This window comes from Xyrauchen texanus, chromosome 24 (genome assembly GCF_025860055.1).
Source record: "Xyrauchen texanus isolate HMW12.3.18 chromosome 24, RBS_HiC_50CHRs, whole genome shotgun sequence".
NCBI classification, from domain to species: Eukaryota; Metazoa; Chordata; class Actinopteri; order Cypriniformes; family Catostomidae; genus Xyrauchen; species Xyrauchen texanus.
The window spans coordinates 37935405-37951396 of NC_068299.1; the positions used below are offsets into that span (position 1 = coordinate 37935405).

General features: G+C 40.0%; 1 protein-coding gene across 1 annotated transcript in view; it reads right to left on the minus strand.

The window, feature by feature from the left end:
* LOC127617766 (dystonin-like) overlaps positions 1-15992 on the minus strand; it is a 101579-nt gene that overhangs the window by 71684 nt on the left and 13903 nt on the right. The window contains 9 exon segments of the mRNA XM_052089844.1: positions 3572-5040; positions 5510-6005; positions 6147-6346; positions 6522-6651; positions 8298-8533; positions 8981-9037; positions 9162-9288; positions 12450-12606; positions 13178-13344. Of these exon segments, the coding sequence (XP_051945804.1) occupies positions 3572-5040; positions 5510-6005; positions 6147-6346; positions 6522-6651; positions 8298-8533; positions 8981-9037; positions 9162-9288; positions 12450-12606; positions 13178-13344 (3039 nt within the window).

The following is a 15992-nucleotide window of genomic DNA, read 5'->3' on the forward strand; positions in this document are numbered from 1 at the left end:
TGTTTGGGTGTTCAACATCTTAGAGAGGCTTTCACGGAAACGTGTCTGCAATGCAGTCTTTTACCAATATAGGAACGGCAGGTCCGTCTTGCTGAGTTAGACCCCAATTCAACAGTGAAAGTCGGGCAGTTGGACATAGCCCCTTCTCGCACTTAGAAGCGCAGTGCGTCTTGTGCAGCCGGCGCTCCCCTCCCATCTAAGAGGAGGCCCACATCGCGAAGAGATGAACATTCACGTGTCGAGGAAAATGCACTTTTTTTAAGACGGTTTCTGTGCTTTCTTCAGAGATGCCAGAGCTGAAACACCTGCTTCACTCGCTTCAGCCTGTCACATCTGCTTCACCTGTGAAGATGACAGGAGGATGAGAATGTTCAGAATCGTGGAACTGGGGAAGAGTCTCTTGATTTCCCTCATTTTTCACATCATTCTGACTTGGATGTGCTTTCTACAATTGCTTCTGATTCTTTTTTCATGATCATGGGAATGCTGTGGATGTTGCCGCACAACCATCACCTCAGGAGGTTTTCCAGCAGTGGAGGGGTCTAGTGGGGGGTCAGTTCAGTCATCTGAACAGGCTCATCCCTCTTCTGATGATACTTTGGCTGTGCTTCAAATGGCACTTGCTCGTCTAGGACTTGATGAGTCACCTGTCCAATCTGCCCAAACCAATGTCTTTTTCAGGCATTTTCTTCCATTCGTTCCCGGAAATCTGGTTTGGTCCTAATGTTCCGGAACTGTTGGAAAAGAGGGTAAAGCTGTCTGAGGCCACTCATCAACTGACGCAGGTACAATTAGGTAAACCCTACCTTTAGGATGCCACCATTTCAGACTCGAAATCGCTATGCCAAACCAGAGCAATATTTCCGCCAGCACGCTACACCTCAGTCACAGCCCCCTCAAAGGCCTTGTGTTACTGAGAATGCTAGAGTTTTTCGGCCACCTCATTGACATTTGCCAGGAGGACCTCATCAGTGGCCCCCCACGAGCACTAAAAGTCACACACATAAAGCCTGAGACACTATTTTTCAATAGAACAGATAGAGTACTGGAGGACCAACACAGCAGATTTTCAAGAATCGTTCCTACAGTTGTCAAAGATGCAGTTTGTTCAATGGCCCTCTCTCTGGAAATTCGTTCACTGTTACAGAAGGGAGCCATAGAAAAAGTTCATCCCCTCGTTCAGGGAGAGGGGTTCAATTCAATTTTCTTGTTCTGAAGGACGGTCGTTTCCGCCCAATTCTCGATTTGAGGCATCTGAATTTGTTCCTGAAGGTCCTTCCTTTTCAAATGCTGCGCACAGCTGAAGCTCTTCGGTCTGTGGCAGCAGACGTTTCTGAGACGTTTCTGAAATGCAGAAAGTTTCTGTGTTTCAGTTTCCTGAATAAAGCCTACCAGTTCAAGGTTCTACCTTTCAGTCTTTCCCTTGCTCCTCGTGTCTTCACAAGGTGTGTGAGCGCAGCTCTGTCACCTCTTTGGATGAGACGTATGCGAATTATGCCTTACCTGGACGACTGGCTTCTTTGTGCCCCCACAAAACAGCTTTTTCTGTGAACGAGAAAACACAGTCCAACACAGACCACTACGTTCATAGGAATAACCCTGAATTCCCGCCTAATGTCTGCCTCCCTGTCTCAAGAATGTGTGAGACGCTCTTGGCTCGCTTTCACCAGGGTGTGTCTTTGCAGTACTAGCCACTGCAAAGTACAAGCATAGAGTGCTACTCGTGGCACCGCGATGGCCAGCCAGACCATGGTTTTCTTTGTTGCTAAGATTTCTGTCAGGAAATCCATGGAAGCTTCCCCCCAGGAAGGACCTCCTCTCCCAGCTGGAGGCCAGTCTCTGGCACCCGGATCCAGCTCGTCTGCAGCTTTGGGTCTGGCCATTGGGTTAAATCCTTCTCTAGAACATTGTAATCCTGCGGTTATTCACACAATCTCCAATGCTAGGGCTTCTTCCACATGACAGATGTATGCTGCCCGTTGGAGGCTTTTTTCTGCATGGTGTGAGAAGCAGGGGCTCGATCCAGCAACGTGTGACATTCCGAGCATCTTGAGCTTTCTTCAGCATTTACTGGAGGAGGGCAAAATGGCTTCCACGTTGTAAGTGTATGTCACTGCGATTTCTGCATATCATGTTCCAATTGGTGGATCTTCTCTTGGATCTCACAGTCTTATCTGCAGTTTTCTGAATGGTGCACGCCATCTTAAGCCTGCTCGGAATCCTCACTTTCCCTTGTGGGTTTTGCCACTCGTGCTTGCATTCCTTTGCTCATCCCAGTTTGAGCCCTTGCAAAGCATTGACTTGAAATGGTTAACCTTGAAGACTACCTTTTTGTTGGCTATTGCTTCTGCGAAACGAGTCAATGAGTTGCACGCACTGTCTGTTAGTGAATTGTGCTTGCGTTGGTTGCCGGATGACTCTGGGGTGGTCCTACGACCCAATCCTTCTTTTCTTCCAAAAATCCTTCTTCCTCAGTTCATTAACCAGCACATTGAACTGGCCTCTTTTCAGACTTCTTCAGGGTCTGATTCAAGTGCTAAACATTTGTGTCATGCCTTGAAGTGTTATGTGGACACTACTGCTCAATTTAGACAGTCAGACCAGTTATTTGTCTGCTATGGTGGTGTGAAGAAAGGTGCTCCAGTGTCGAAGCAGAGGTTGTCAAACTGGATAGTGGAAACTATTATACTGGCTTACAAGGCAGCAAGGCAACCATTGCCCTGGGGGCTAACTTGCCATTCCACTAGGGCGATCTCATCTTCATGGGCTGTTTTTAGAGGAGTTTCATTGGCGGACATCTGCACTGCCGCTACCTGGGCTTCTCCATGCATGTTTGCCAGGTTTTATAAGGTCAACGTTGCTGCTCATCATGCCGTGAGTTCTGCAGTTTTTCAGGAGCGGCCTTAATTTTTCATCAGGTAAGTGGCATTCCTCATGACTACGTTGGTATGGGTCATCCAGTAGTGTTTACACTGCCTCTGGCAGTCAGTAGGAATGAAACAGAATGTTACTGTGGTACTGTGAATTCCGGATGACCGCCAGAGTTCTTGGTCACTCGGAATGTGCGAGAAAGGCGTACAAAGGCAGAGTGCTGAGAGACTGTGGTTTATAACCCCCAGGGCTCAGCATACGTCACTATGTGACTTTGTTGGTATATTCTCTCAACCTGGCACTGCGATAATCCAGTAGTGTTTACACTGCCACTAGGCGGTCATCCAGAATTCACAATTGCGTAAAATGTTTTAACGCGTTATTTTTAATAAAATTATTTGCACTGAATTAATGCGTTAAATCAACAGCCCTAATATATATATATATATATATATATATATATATATATATATATATATATATATATATATATATATATATATATATATACTGACGGCCAAAAAATATATATATATCATAAATCATAAAAAGTGTATTCCAAAGTATGCGGTAATGGAGAGAGTTTTCGAAACAATACAAACTGTTAAATGGGTGATCTTTAAAATGCCTTTACACTATTAAGATGGCTCTAGTGGGGCACTACAACAAGGTGAAACAATATAATCAATCTTAATCTTACCTTGAAGGACTCCAGTTGTTGGTTAATGACCTCTGTTTCTGACCCCACAGACCCTTGGGACTCCTCTTGCTTTTCGGCCGCACTCAGTTTGTGTGTAAATACTTGCACCTTGCTAATGAACTCTTCCAGATAACTAAGGGTGTTCTCAACCTGTTCTCTTCTAAAGTTGGCTCGGTCCATCAGCTTCCCACACTGCTTGCTCAGGGTTTCCAAGTCTCTTTTGAGACCCAGTAGATCTGGTGAGGCCTCTGACTCCAGCATCTTCTTGCAACTGTCTCTGGCATTGGCTGTCTTGGTCATCAGATCTTGAAGCTTTGTAACAAAGTCTTTGATACTGCTTTGCTGATCCTGTATGGTGTCAAGGTCTCTGCATACTGGGGCCATGCCATCCAACTCATCGTCCAGGTCTGCAAAGCTTGTAAACATTTCTCGAATGCTGTTCTGGAATTGACCGATGCCCTGGAGTTTGTTTTCCAAGGTGGAGCAGGCATCCTCCACCTCTTTGGTAACAGCTATGTGTTCTTTCTCCAAACTGTCTGCCTCTAGAAGAAGGTCTGTCACACCTTCAACCTCAGGAACATCTACCACAAGACTTTTTGCAAGATTTTTAAGATGCTCAGTCTGATTGTGGACACTTTCTAAAGCGTTCTGCTGAGCTTTCATGTTTGTCAAGTTCTTGCTGCTGTAGGCCTGGACACCCAAGTCAGAGTGAGATTCGAGCTGTTTCTTGGCACCCTCCAGTTGGCTTTTAGCTTCCTTCTGTAATTCGAAAAACTCTTTCAGCTTTTGTGAGATACTTTCTAATGATTCTTTCTTGACTTGTAAATCCTCTGTGAGCTTATCCACTCTTTTTCCAATGGCTGCCTTCTCCTCCCTAACTGTATCCCCATCGGATGTGACTACCTCGAGAAGGCTGTCAGCGGCTGCGTTCATCATCATGACCTGTCCTCGATGCTTGTCAACATCCTTCTGTATGGCCTTCAACTGTGAGAGGGATCTCTCAATCTCTGCCAAGTTCACACTGAGCTTTACATTCTTCCCTCGGTCTTCACATTCCAGCAAACAAGAGTTCAGTTGCTCAGAATGTTCCTTGTACTTCAATGCATGCTGCATGGTACTTTGAAACTTTTCTGCTTGCTCAGCACTGCACTTCTTCACATCCTCCCAGTTGGACCTTAAAGCCGAAAGTTGTCCCTGAAGGGCCACTTTCTCTGCCCCTTCTGTGCTCTGGAGGAGAGCCTCTCCCTCCTTCATGATGGTTTTATAAGGTTCCTCATGGTCACTAATGGACTTCTGAACAACACTGTTCTCCTTGAGTCTTTTTCGTAATATATCCACATGAGCAGAGATGGGCTGGGGCTTAAACTGCTCCTGGAGTGTTTGATTCAGCCAGGTTTGGAAGTCTTTAGATGTCTGATGAAACTGCTGGGAGCTGGCAAAGGCTGAGTTGAGCTGCTCAATGCGCTTTCCTGGTGGACACAAGGTTATTTGGGTTTAAACATGCTAAAATGTATAAGACAGGGCTGTGATTTCTGTAATCTTACTGGTAGCTGAAAACATTTTCAAATTAGGCCAACTATTTAATAAGCAAACATGCAAGATGCATGCAAATCAAAAATTTTGAATGAAGGCCGTTTCAATTCTGCAGAAATCTGTGGAGCTTTCTGAAGAATTCTGCAGGTGCAGATTAAAGGTGCTGGAAGCAATTTCAGCTGTTTTGCAAACTTCCGCTAGCCATTAGACAGGTTAGACAGGTGTGATTTCTCAGGACAACTTTTTCAGTGTTACCTGTCAAATAGCATTTGGCAATGGTATTCCAAAAACTTGCTTACAGCACCTTCCATTCTTTCTCAGAGGCAGAAATTAATGTTGTAGATAATTCTTCAAATTATGCGATCTTGCAGAAAGAGTTTCAGTAATTTAAGCAAACTAAAATACCTGCTTTGTCCTCAAGTTGTCTGAATGGTTTAGTGACACCCTCCAACTGTTTTGTCAAATCTGCCCTGAGATACTCCTCAGTCACCATGGCGGAGAGCTCCGAGCAGACGGTTTCTGCCTCCTGCAACCTTTTCTTCTCCTCTTGTAGCTGACCCAGGACTGTATTGGTGGCTTCGATCTGCTTCCTGACTTCATCAGGCTGGGTGCTGAGAGTCTGTTGTATATTCAGTTCAGTCTCCAGGCGAATGGCACTTCCACTGAGGCTGTGCAGAAGCTCCTGGAACTGAGTGGTCTTACCGACAGCCTGCTCAATGAGGGCATGTCTCTGGGACAGCTGGCCTGTCAGGGACTGCCACTTCTGGGAAATTGATGCCAGCTGTTCTTTAACCTTCTCTGCCACAGAATCTTGCTTCTCTGATGCAATGGTTATTGCAGTGGCACCCTCATTTAACTTCTCATACTGAGGCTTGCGGCTGTCAAACTCCTTCAAGAGAATCTGAAAAAAATATATGTTTTAGTGAATAAGAAGTAGTATTAGTCATGTGACCAATTGACTGACCAATCAGAAACGAATATTTAGAGAGCTGTGAAATCAACATAATTCTTTCACATGTTTCAGTGTGACAGTCAGCAGTACCTGGACTTGCTGCTTTTGTGTGTTAAGCATGTTGGGGTCTACAGACAGGGGCCCCAGAACGCTCATCATCAACTCTTTCTCCTGCAACCACTGCAAGAGCTGAGGCTGTGTTGTCTGGAAAAGCTCCAGCATATGTGACGACTCCTCCAGGTGCTGTTTCCTGATCTCCACTGTGCCCCTGACCTCCTCCATTCCGGCATCTGTGTGCGAAGCACAGCAAGCACATAACATTATCACTCTGGGCTCTCATTCAGAGGCCAGATGCCTCAGCGATCAGCGTGAGTTCAGAGTTGGTGCAGTGGATAAGTGTGTGGATCTGCACCTGGCCAGCCGCGGCACAGATGAAAGTAGATTAATGGTTTTGAATTTGCATACCTATCTGTGCCAGCATGTGCTTCCACTTTTCTGCCTCGGGTGAATCAGGGTGTTCCTCAATCAGGTGAAGCAATTTCTCCTTCAGCTGCTGGATCTGCTCTTGCTTTTGCTTCATATTATCTTCAAAGATCTGCAAGATAAACATTAAAGGGATGTTCCGGGTTCAACACAAGTTAAGCTCAATCACTTGTGACAGCATTTGTGACATAATGTTAATTTTCACAAAAAAGAAAAGGCTAGAAAGCGATTTTATCACACTAAAATCATGTTTATATGCATATTGTCTTGTGTCTATATGAATAAGTGACTATTTACGGATTGGCCCCATTCACTTCCATAGTAAGTGCCTGACTGTAACAGAGACTTTTGCTTTTTTAAAGAAAAGGTGAAGAGGGGTGAGTCAAAAGTTTTTTTTTTTTGTGGTAATAAACATTGTGCCACAAATGCTGTCGATTGAGCTTAACTTGTATTGAACCCAAAATATTTCTTTAAAGGAATGTTTCAGGTTCAATTCAAGTTAAGCTCAATCAACAGTGTTTGTGGCATAATGTTGATTTAAGCAACAACAACAACAAAAATATTGACTTGCCCACAGCTTATTAAAATAAAAACAGTTACAGTGAGGGATTGACCATGGAAAAGAATGGGGCCTGACCATAAATGCTAAAATACACATTGTTTCAAAAGTATAGCTAAAGGATATAAACAATTTGCTTGTTACCATGAATGTAATGTGATAAAATTGCTTACTAACCTTATCTGTGTAAAGATATATCAAATATTGTTTTATTCGTTTTCTTCTCATGTCAACAAAGTTGTAATATTGGCTATAACTTTACACTGATAAAGGTAGTAAACCATTTGATCACACAACAATAATTTTAACATGTTTAATGTTTAACACAGAAATTAAAGATAAACAGCACCCCTAGTGTTAGAGCAGTGCGTTGGGTGTAACGACAATGTAGATTTTGTTCATGCGGACAACCCCGGTTCGATTTTGCCTTTAGTCCCACTTTTTTCCATCCCGTTTCCTGTCTCCACTATTAATATTTTCTTTAATACTAATTATAATAATAAATACAAATGAATATAAATGTTCTTATCCTTGCGGTGATTTGTCACAGTGAAGGTAGAGGAGTTGAGAGAAAGGTTTGATCCAGGTAAAATAAGCCATGTATTTACTATAGTAATATTGTAGTAACCATGTTTTTTGGCAGAAGCCACAGTTTTAATGCAATTAACCATAATTTTACTACAGTAATAAGGTGTTAATATATTAACCATGTTTAATCTTGTGGTTACTATGATTTTATAACAAAATACCATGAAACTACAGTTACTGTAGTAAAACCATGGTTAATTTTTGTAAGGTAAGGTTAGGGTTAAGTTTAGGGGTAGGGGTTGGTGTAGGGTGTTTGCGGGACTCTAAATAAATGAATAGGGGTGCAAATAGTATCTGCTACTATTTGCACTAGAGCACTATGAAGAAGCTTTTTGTTGCTAATAGCCTTTTAAAAATAAATTTTGGTGGTAATCAACATTATGTGCAAAGGGTGAGGGATGAGCTACGCTCTAAATTAATAGTTATGCTAGCCTAAGAAAACACCACTAACAAAAATATGCAAGGGCGGTGGATATGTAGAATTTTGTGAATGACAGGCGTTCAAATTATGTACAACTCTCTGACCACAGATTCCATGCAGGCCTACATGTGGGGTTACATTCCTGTGCTATTATGGGATTGAAAAGTCCACATGATTGGATTGCATTTACCTTTTGTTGCTCTATCTGTGTTTTAACTGAATCGTTCCCAGACGGTCGGTTATTCCAAGATGTTGTTGTCTTCTTTGAGTCTTCAATCCACTGTAGTAAAGAATCAGCTTGCTCATGGACCCCTTGAACTTTCTTCAACAGAGCACTGAATTCAGAGGATCTGGCCTTCAGGAGCTCCCCGAGGTTCTCGTAACTGCTGTTAATTGAGGACATGTTCTGCTGTACCAGCATCAACTCTTATGGGGAAAGAACATGTACTATTAGAAGGTTTATCCTAATGCAAACAATTATACCAGCCGCTACTGTACTTTAACCCATGTGCTGAATACTGCTGGGGACTGAACAGGTTTTTTTTTAATTACAGTATTGGCAATCGTCAATGTGACTAGGCCAATATTAGCAGGTGTATTATTTTGCAATTCAAACAACTATACTCTCTTCTATGCCAGCTTGCAGCAGTTCAATAATGTTTTGATGTCACTTTAAGCATATACTGTATAAAGCCAAATTGGAGTTTTAGTGTAATTGTTTAAAAATAGCAGAACAATTTAGCTTTATATTGGCAATCATATTGGTTATCAGTCATAGTATATATATATATATATATATATATATATATATATATATATATATATATATAAACATTTCAGTTATTGGCAAACATTTAAATCAGTGCATCATACCTTGGTTTGTCAGATAGGTATGGCTTCCTGGACCAGAACCATTACTCATAGCCAGACCTACAGGTGGGGACAATATATTTCATCTTTGCTATCACACTGGACAGATTCAATTGGTGGTCATGTAGAATTGAGACATGTAATATGTGTCCTCATAAAATCTTAAAATACTCCTTGGCAATACCTGTGTTGTGATGTATCTTGGCTTTGGCTGGTGATGTCAAAACACTGAATAGGCTGCATAGAGCAGAGCCTCTGCTATTAATATCCTGAACTGCTGGAGCTTTGGAGGTCCATTCATCCAGCAAGCCCTACAGAGAACATAGAGACCAGAAGATGTACTTTGAATCATTTAAGATCTATACAGTGTAAATACACAGATAGACAGACCGATATATGGGTGGGTCGGTGGGCAAGTAGGTACACTGTAGGTAGGATTTTGATAAAACCTAAATTAAGTTCGTACAACAACAGTATTTAGGCTTAGTCAAAAAAATAATAATTACAAAGCAAAAAAATTTGTATATGTGTAACCAATCTCCCCTTTGAGAAAAGATCCAAATCTAATTTTCTCTGGCAAACATAATAATGAGGCAGATTGTTCCTGACGTTATACCCTTTTTTGGCAAGTCCCTGTTGCTATTCATTATGGTATTTTAGCATTGTGATATTTTTTATTATTAATTGTGCTCAACCAGTTCATTGACATTTTTGGTTGTATTCGGCTGATATTTGGAGCATGACACACACATGCTTTTAGTAAACCAGACATGACTGCTGTAATGAAGGTTAACTCCCTGAAATATACACTTTAAAACAGAAATGTGTGCAAAAACATGATGCTTGTGGGGTCTCAGTATTTACTTTTCCTATGGGGTATTCTTCAATTAGAGGAATCTTTAAGTCTAAAAAAATATGATTCTAGTTAAAAAAATAAATAAACAAAAACGTTACACTTTGTCTCTTAACCTATTCAACTATTTGCAATTTTTCACACCCAAATTTAAAAGCTCATATTACACACATTCAGTAGACTTATTGTAAAAATTGGTCTCATTTTACAGAAAACAACCCACAAAAAATAAACAAAATAAAATTCCAATAATTCAAAAAGAATACTGTATATGTTTACAATCTTATGATGTCTCATAAATTTTATGATATATATATATATATATATATATATATATATATATATATATATATATATATATATATTCCCTTAAATTTGTAAGCATGTAATTATGGTTGTGTTTGCTGTATCTCCCTTCAAAAGTCTTATTTCATTCCACTTGATGGCAACAAGTACTAGGAAAAATACATTTTTCTCTAACACATTCCATCACAATATACAGATCTGAAATGTAGGTGGCATTCTAACGCAGCTGAGCACTCACACATAGACATCCAGTCTATTTTGGATCACATGCATGTTCCACAGTGTTTCGTTGAATATCTCGGCCTCTGAAAAGACTAGTAACTAGAAGCTCAATCTAGTGTCGTTGGAAAGGTAAGATCCTCAGCTTTGTGTTTACATTTAACATTTCATCATTAATAGTTGATAACATATTTTGCAGATGATTGGTTTATCATGCTTTTTCTGCTGGAAAAGTTAGTTCTGGCCATCTGAGATATAAACTTGGATTTTTTACCCGAGCAAGCTCACGGACAAGTAAAAAATGGATAATTTGGAAGAAAACCTAATAAATGATGAATACAAATAAATATGAAGTATTCAAACTCATATTTCTACATCATCAGCTCTAGGTAGCACTCATTTGCAAAGTGTCACGATGTGGGAAATCAGGAGAAGGCAGACAGAAGGTAGGATCCAAACGCGGCTTTATTGGAACAATAAATAAACAAAACACGGGAACAAAGGAAAGGTCCACAATGGGAAAACAGAGACAAAACCTTGGAAGGACACGGGGACATCAACAAGGGGAACAGGAACCACGAACGGGAGAGTAGTCACAGGGAACTCGGGCTGGAAACAGGGAGCTAACAGATACATCCATTCACAAACAACGACCGACAGAGACTGAACAAACAGACAGGGTTAAATACATGGACATGGGGAGACGAGAGCCAATGAACAAACAGAACTCAAAAAAGATAACAGGGAAATAAACAGAAACCAATGGCGAACTAACGAGGGCAGGTGAAAACAATGAACAGAGAACACAAAAGCTAACAAAGAGACTACGGAGCTACAAAAGGGACAAAAGTGAAAACTAAGGAATTACAAAAATGACAAACAAAGGGCAACAGTGAAACAAGACAAGGTAATAGAAGAAACTACAAAGGACTACAAAAACCAAAACAGGAAACAGGAACTAAACTAAGCTTCAACATAAAAGCACAAAACAAAAGACAACAGTGAACATGACACAAAGCAAAGGTTTTCAGGCTTCATTGTATTATTTTATTTAATATAAATGAAAATGCAATTGTATTTTAAGATTTCAAATGGTACCAAATGGGACTCATGCAGGGACAATCTTAGCATTAACTTATCACACGCTTCTGGACGCGCCCACAGATCTGCCAGTGGGTCTGTAGAGTTTTAGAGGTTATATAATTCTTTCCTGATATTTAGGAGAGCTGAAAATGTACATTTGACAGAACTGCCCATTATCCAGACATTTTAAAATATTATAAAACTCATAAAAATTAAATCAGGATCATTCACTGTAGAACCACTGTCTCCAAATGCTACTGTCATTACCATCACGTGATGCCAAGCATTTTAGGCCACATTCACATTAATACATTGGCTGAAAACATTTTTGGAAAGGAAATTGGTTTTCCATTTCCTACCATTATCGTTTTCCAAAGTATTCGGTCCTGGAGAGCATTTTCGAGCATTTTCAGTGCCCCAGTGTAGATGAGAGGTGTAAAAAATTCTAAATCAATGTTTTCAAATGAAAACGTATTAGTTTCTATTAGGCTCTGATGGAAATGAGAAGTGACAGGAGCACAACTGTGTCAGAGCAGCAGAGTGACAGTTTGAACTTTAGAAATGTCCTTTATTTTAAGTTTTTACATCATGATCTGAGAGTAGCTTAAATACGTGTCATTACCTGGTTAGTATTTGAATGTGTAAATGAATAAACAACTGAGTTTTCATATAAATCCAAAGTTGACTGGCGGTTAGTTAACTTATTTTCACAAGTGTAAGGCTGATCCAACACTTTCCTCAAACCTTGAAAAATGTCATTAACATTACACACTACTTCAAATATCAGAACAAGGTTGATCATGGTCATGATCCAATCTTTATACCAAGACATGTGATGAATGTTTTCAAACTGATGAAACATAGTTTGAAGAAGTGCCTCTAATTAAAGAATCATCAATATACAGTGAGACAGATTTCCTCTAGTTATGTTCTGGTAATTTACTGCATTCGTCTATCCTGAAGGTTTTGTTGCCCCACAATAAGGAGTGAGAAGTGGAATCCATCACTCACATTGACTGTGTGCAGGTCTTTTCTCAGGCTCTGTTCACTGCAGTTGGGTTCAAGCTCTGGCACTTTCTCTTTTGTCTCCTCCAACCATTTAATGAACACCCCAGTGGCTGCTTTAAACTCCTCCATTGAACTCTGGCAGGACGAAACCACCTGCTTTCTGCAATACACAACACACATATTAATAAGTAACAAGTCTTGACATCTTGCAAAAAGCATAATCCATTTTATATTTAGTAATAATGATGTTCCAGATCAGCATTTGGTTTTCATTCTATAACAGCCCTAGATAATCAAAATCCTTCCTTCATCCAATTAAAAAATATTCGGGCCATATAGAGTCAAGAGAAATGTAAAATAATGGGAGACCCTGTAAAAAGGCATTCTTATCAATTTTACTGAACAAGTCATGTTTTCATGCTAATCTTTAATGTGTCTCTGAATCAGAGGATATTTTTATACTTGGCTCAAATGCTTTACTGCAATAAATGATTTTCTTAGATATTTAGAATTTTTTAAGAATTTATTTTTTTACTGGAAAACAAGACTAATTAGGAAAATTAGGAACAAGATTTTTTGCAGTGTTGGTCCTAACTAGATTTTGATTTGCAAACATACTGAAGTTCACGTGAACTAGAAACCCAGACAACATTTTGAAGTGAACGCAAGTCAAACTGACTTCTGCAAGAATATCTCTAATGTAAAATGCACCCTAACTGAGTAACACTTACTTCTCTTGAACTGTATCTTTCAAAGCACTGAAGTCGTTCGAGATGTTCTTCATCTTGCTCTGAATAAGAGCTTTGCTTCCTTCAGGATCCAGCGTGCTGAGTTCCTCTGACAGTTTCTGTAGGGTTTGCACATCCTTTGCATGCTCGGCTAACTCAGCATTAGTGTCCTACAAATAAACAATGTATTTAAACGTCAAGTTGTGAAGAAAGAAGCATTATAGTGCATAGACAGACAAATTGTCTCTGTTCCAAAACCTAGTGAGCGGTCTTTCTGTCAATATTCTTTTAAGACAGCATCCTAACTGAAACATAACCTCAAAGTGATTGATTTGGAACATTCTACTCTTGAAATTTACTAAAACATGCCACACAAATCGTATTCCTCATTTGAAACGCTCAAAAGACTTATCTAAAGCTCAATTTCCAAATACTCTCCACTGGCCATAGTTGAACTGCAATTGGTCACTTCACTTGTCAGCCAGACAGATTCTTCCTTTACATTTGGACGGCTCATGGCCAAGATAATGCAGCCTTCAAGTTGAGTCGGAAATATCAGAATTAGGAGTTATAAGCACATAAATAATCAAGCGAAGATGTATTTACCACTGGGAAACTCTAAATTGTTGATGATACCGGAGTTGCCCAGTTTTGGCATTGAAATGAGCGTGTCTACATGACAAATAGTGGTAAACAATTCTGCATTAAATGGTAGTGCAACATTATTTCGCTACTGTCTCCTTCGTGGTTTGCTTCAAGCAAATTAATTAATTATTTTTAGAGACCATGCAGAAATAAATCATAAAAGTAAAAATCAACTGTTACTACACGGTAGTACTCATATTGGGGTATACCTCGGGGTAAATACTCGTACCTGGAATCAGTATCGCCACTTAATGTTTCTTATTTTCTTATTTACACTTGGTCACTTCATGCATTTTTACTGCTTGGATTTCTATCCTATTGAAACACATTCCATTTACAATTCCCGCACGTTCATTTCTGTGATTATGCTAATGCCAGGCAGCAAATTTAAAAGGTGTGATTTATTATGTGATTTCAAGTGACTTTGCCCCTTGTGTGTGTGTGCGTGTGTGTGTGTGTGTGTGTGTGCATGCTGTGTATTTTTCTTCTCTGGGCTTGTCATAGGTAAGATATGTCCATGTGTGTCAGCTGCTCTTATTGTTAGTGTTTAGTTTCAGTTTCATTAGCAATCTGCATCAAATAAATTGAAAAACGTTTTGTCACTCCAAAAAACATGCATCTGTTTATTCATAACGTTATTATTCATAGCCTGACGTGAGCCCTATGCAAATAGCAGCAGTTATGTTTCACATTTTCGTAATTCAGATTTTTGTGGCAAGTTTTATAAATTTGTTTTTCAAATTGTCAGATTAAGAAGAATTCCAAATACATATCTCTCACATTCAGATCTCAGAAAAAAAGCTAATTGCCCAGGAACGGACACAACAATATGCATAAAGTAGCAGAATTAAAACATTAATAACGTATCATACAGTATATACTGTATTAGCTGGGTAACTTTTAAATATAAGCTACAGCTTGGTAAAACGGCATTGAATTGTAATTCTGAATGATGAAAATGGTAATATTGACAATATATACAAAGATATTAAATGTATCTAGATGTCAAGTGTACAAACACAAATGTAATGCATACTGTACTCATACAAAACCATTCGTATAGGTACAGAGCAAATGAAATGCAGTTGTTTTCGCATATCCCAACTAAGCTGGGGTCAGAGCGCAGGGTCAGCCATGAAACAGCACCCCTGGAGCAGATAGGGTCAAGGGCCTTGCTCAAGGGCCCAACAGTGGTACCTTGGCAGTGCTGGGGCTTGAACCCCAAACCTTTCGGTCAGTAACCCAGAGACTTAACCGCTGAGCCACCACTGGCCCTATACTTGTATCTGTCTTAAAAAAAACTGGTATCAGTATACCCTTACACATACTGCAAGTTGTTTAAAAGTGATGCAGATATATTCGTCTTTGGCCGTTGTTCACTGTTTATTTGGGTTTGCTCAGCTGCTTCCGTTTTTTATTTACGACTTGAATGAGTCACATGTCGTACTAACGAATGCCCGTCTTGGATGCGGAAGCTTTCTAGGTGCACTTTAAAGCAGCCTAAGCCACAAACTGGACCAGGCTTTATGTCGTAAATCTTGGGCTGTTTCTCAGTGTGCGTTTTTTGTGTTCTTACGTTCTCGTGGACTCCTTTGACATCATTATCCACTGCCGAAGTTCAATTCAAAATCTTCAAACATGCAAGTACAGAGAATGCATAAAAAGGCCTGGATGTGTTTTTGATCAGGATGAATATCGAGGATGCATCAGATGGTGACTTGTGGGAAAGAACCTGGTGGCAGCCAAAGGACATTTGTCGATGTGCTTTCGACTCAAGAGTTTCTGGCGACTTGTGAGACTTGTTATACTCTGCCAACATTTGTTGTTTATTGTGGCATAATTGTAATAAAGTAATAGACACATTGAGGAAACGAGTATTAACAGACTTTATTCATTTGATGTGTCAATAGTCCTGCAAAACTTCACTGGTGTGATGATATTAATGCTGTCACTGCTGTGATAATGCCAGTTGTTCTCTCACTGGCTACAAATGTGCTGTGACGGTTAATCGTACAACAGGAAGATCGCAGCACATACCAAAGCTCGCAATAGATGAGTTCTTTGTGCCCCTGTCCTTCCAAGTTCGTTCTTTCAAGGTAGTTTGGAAAGACTGGTCTTCATAAGAACGCAAGTCTGTTCTCTGAGACATTCTCTTAACATTGAGAAACACCCA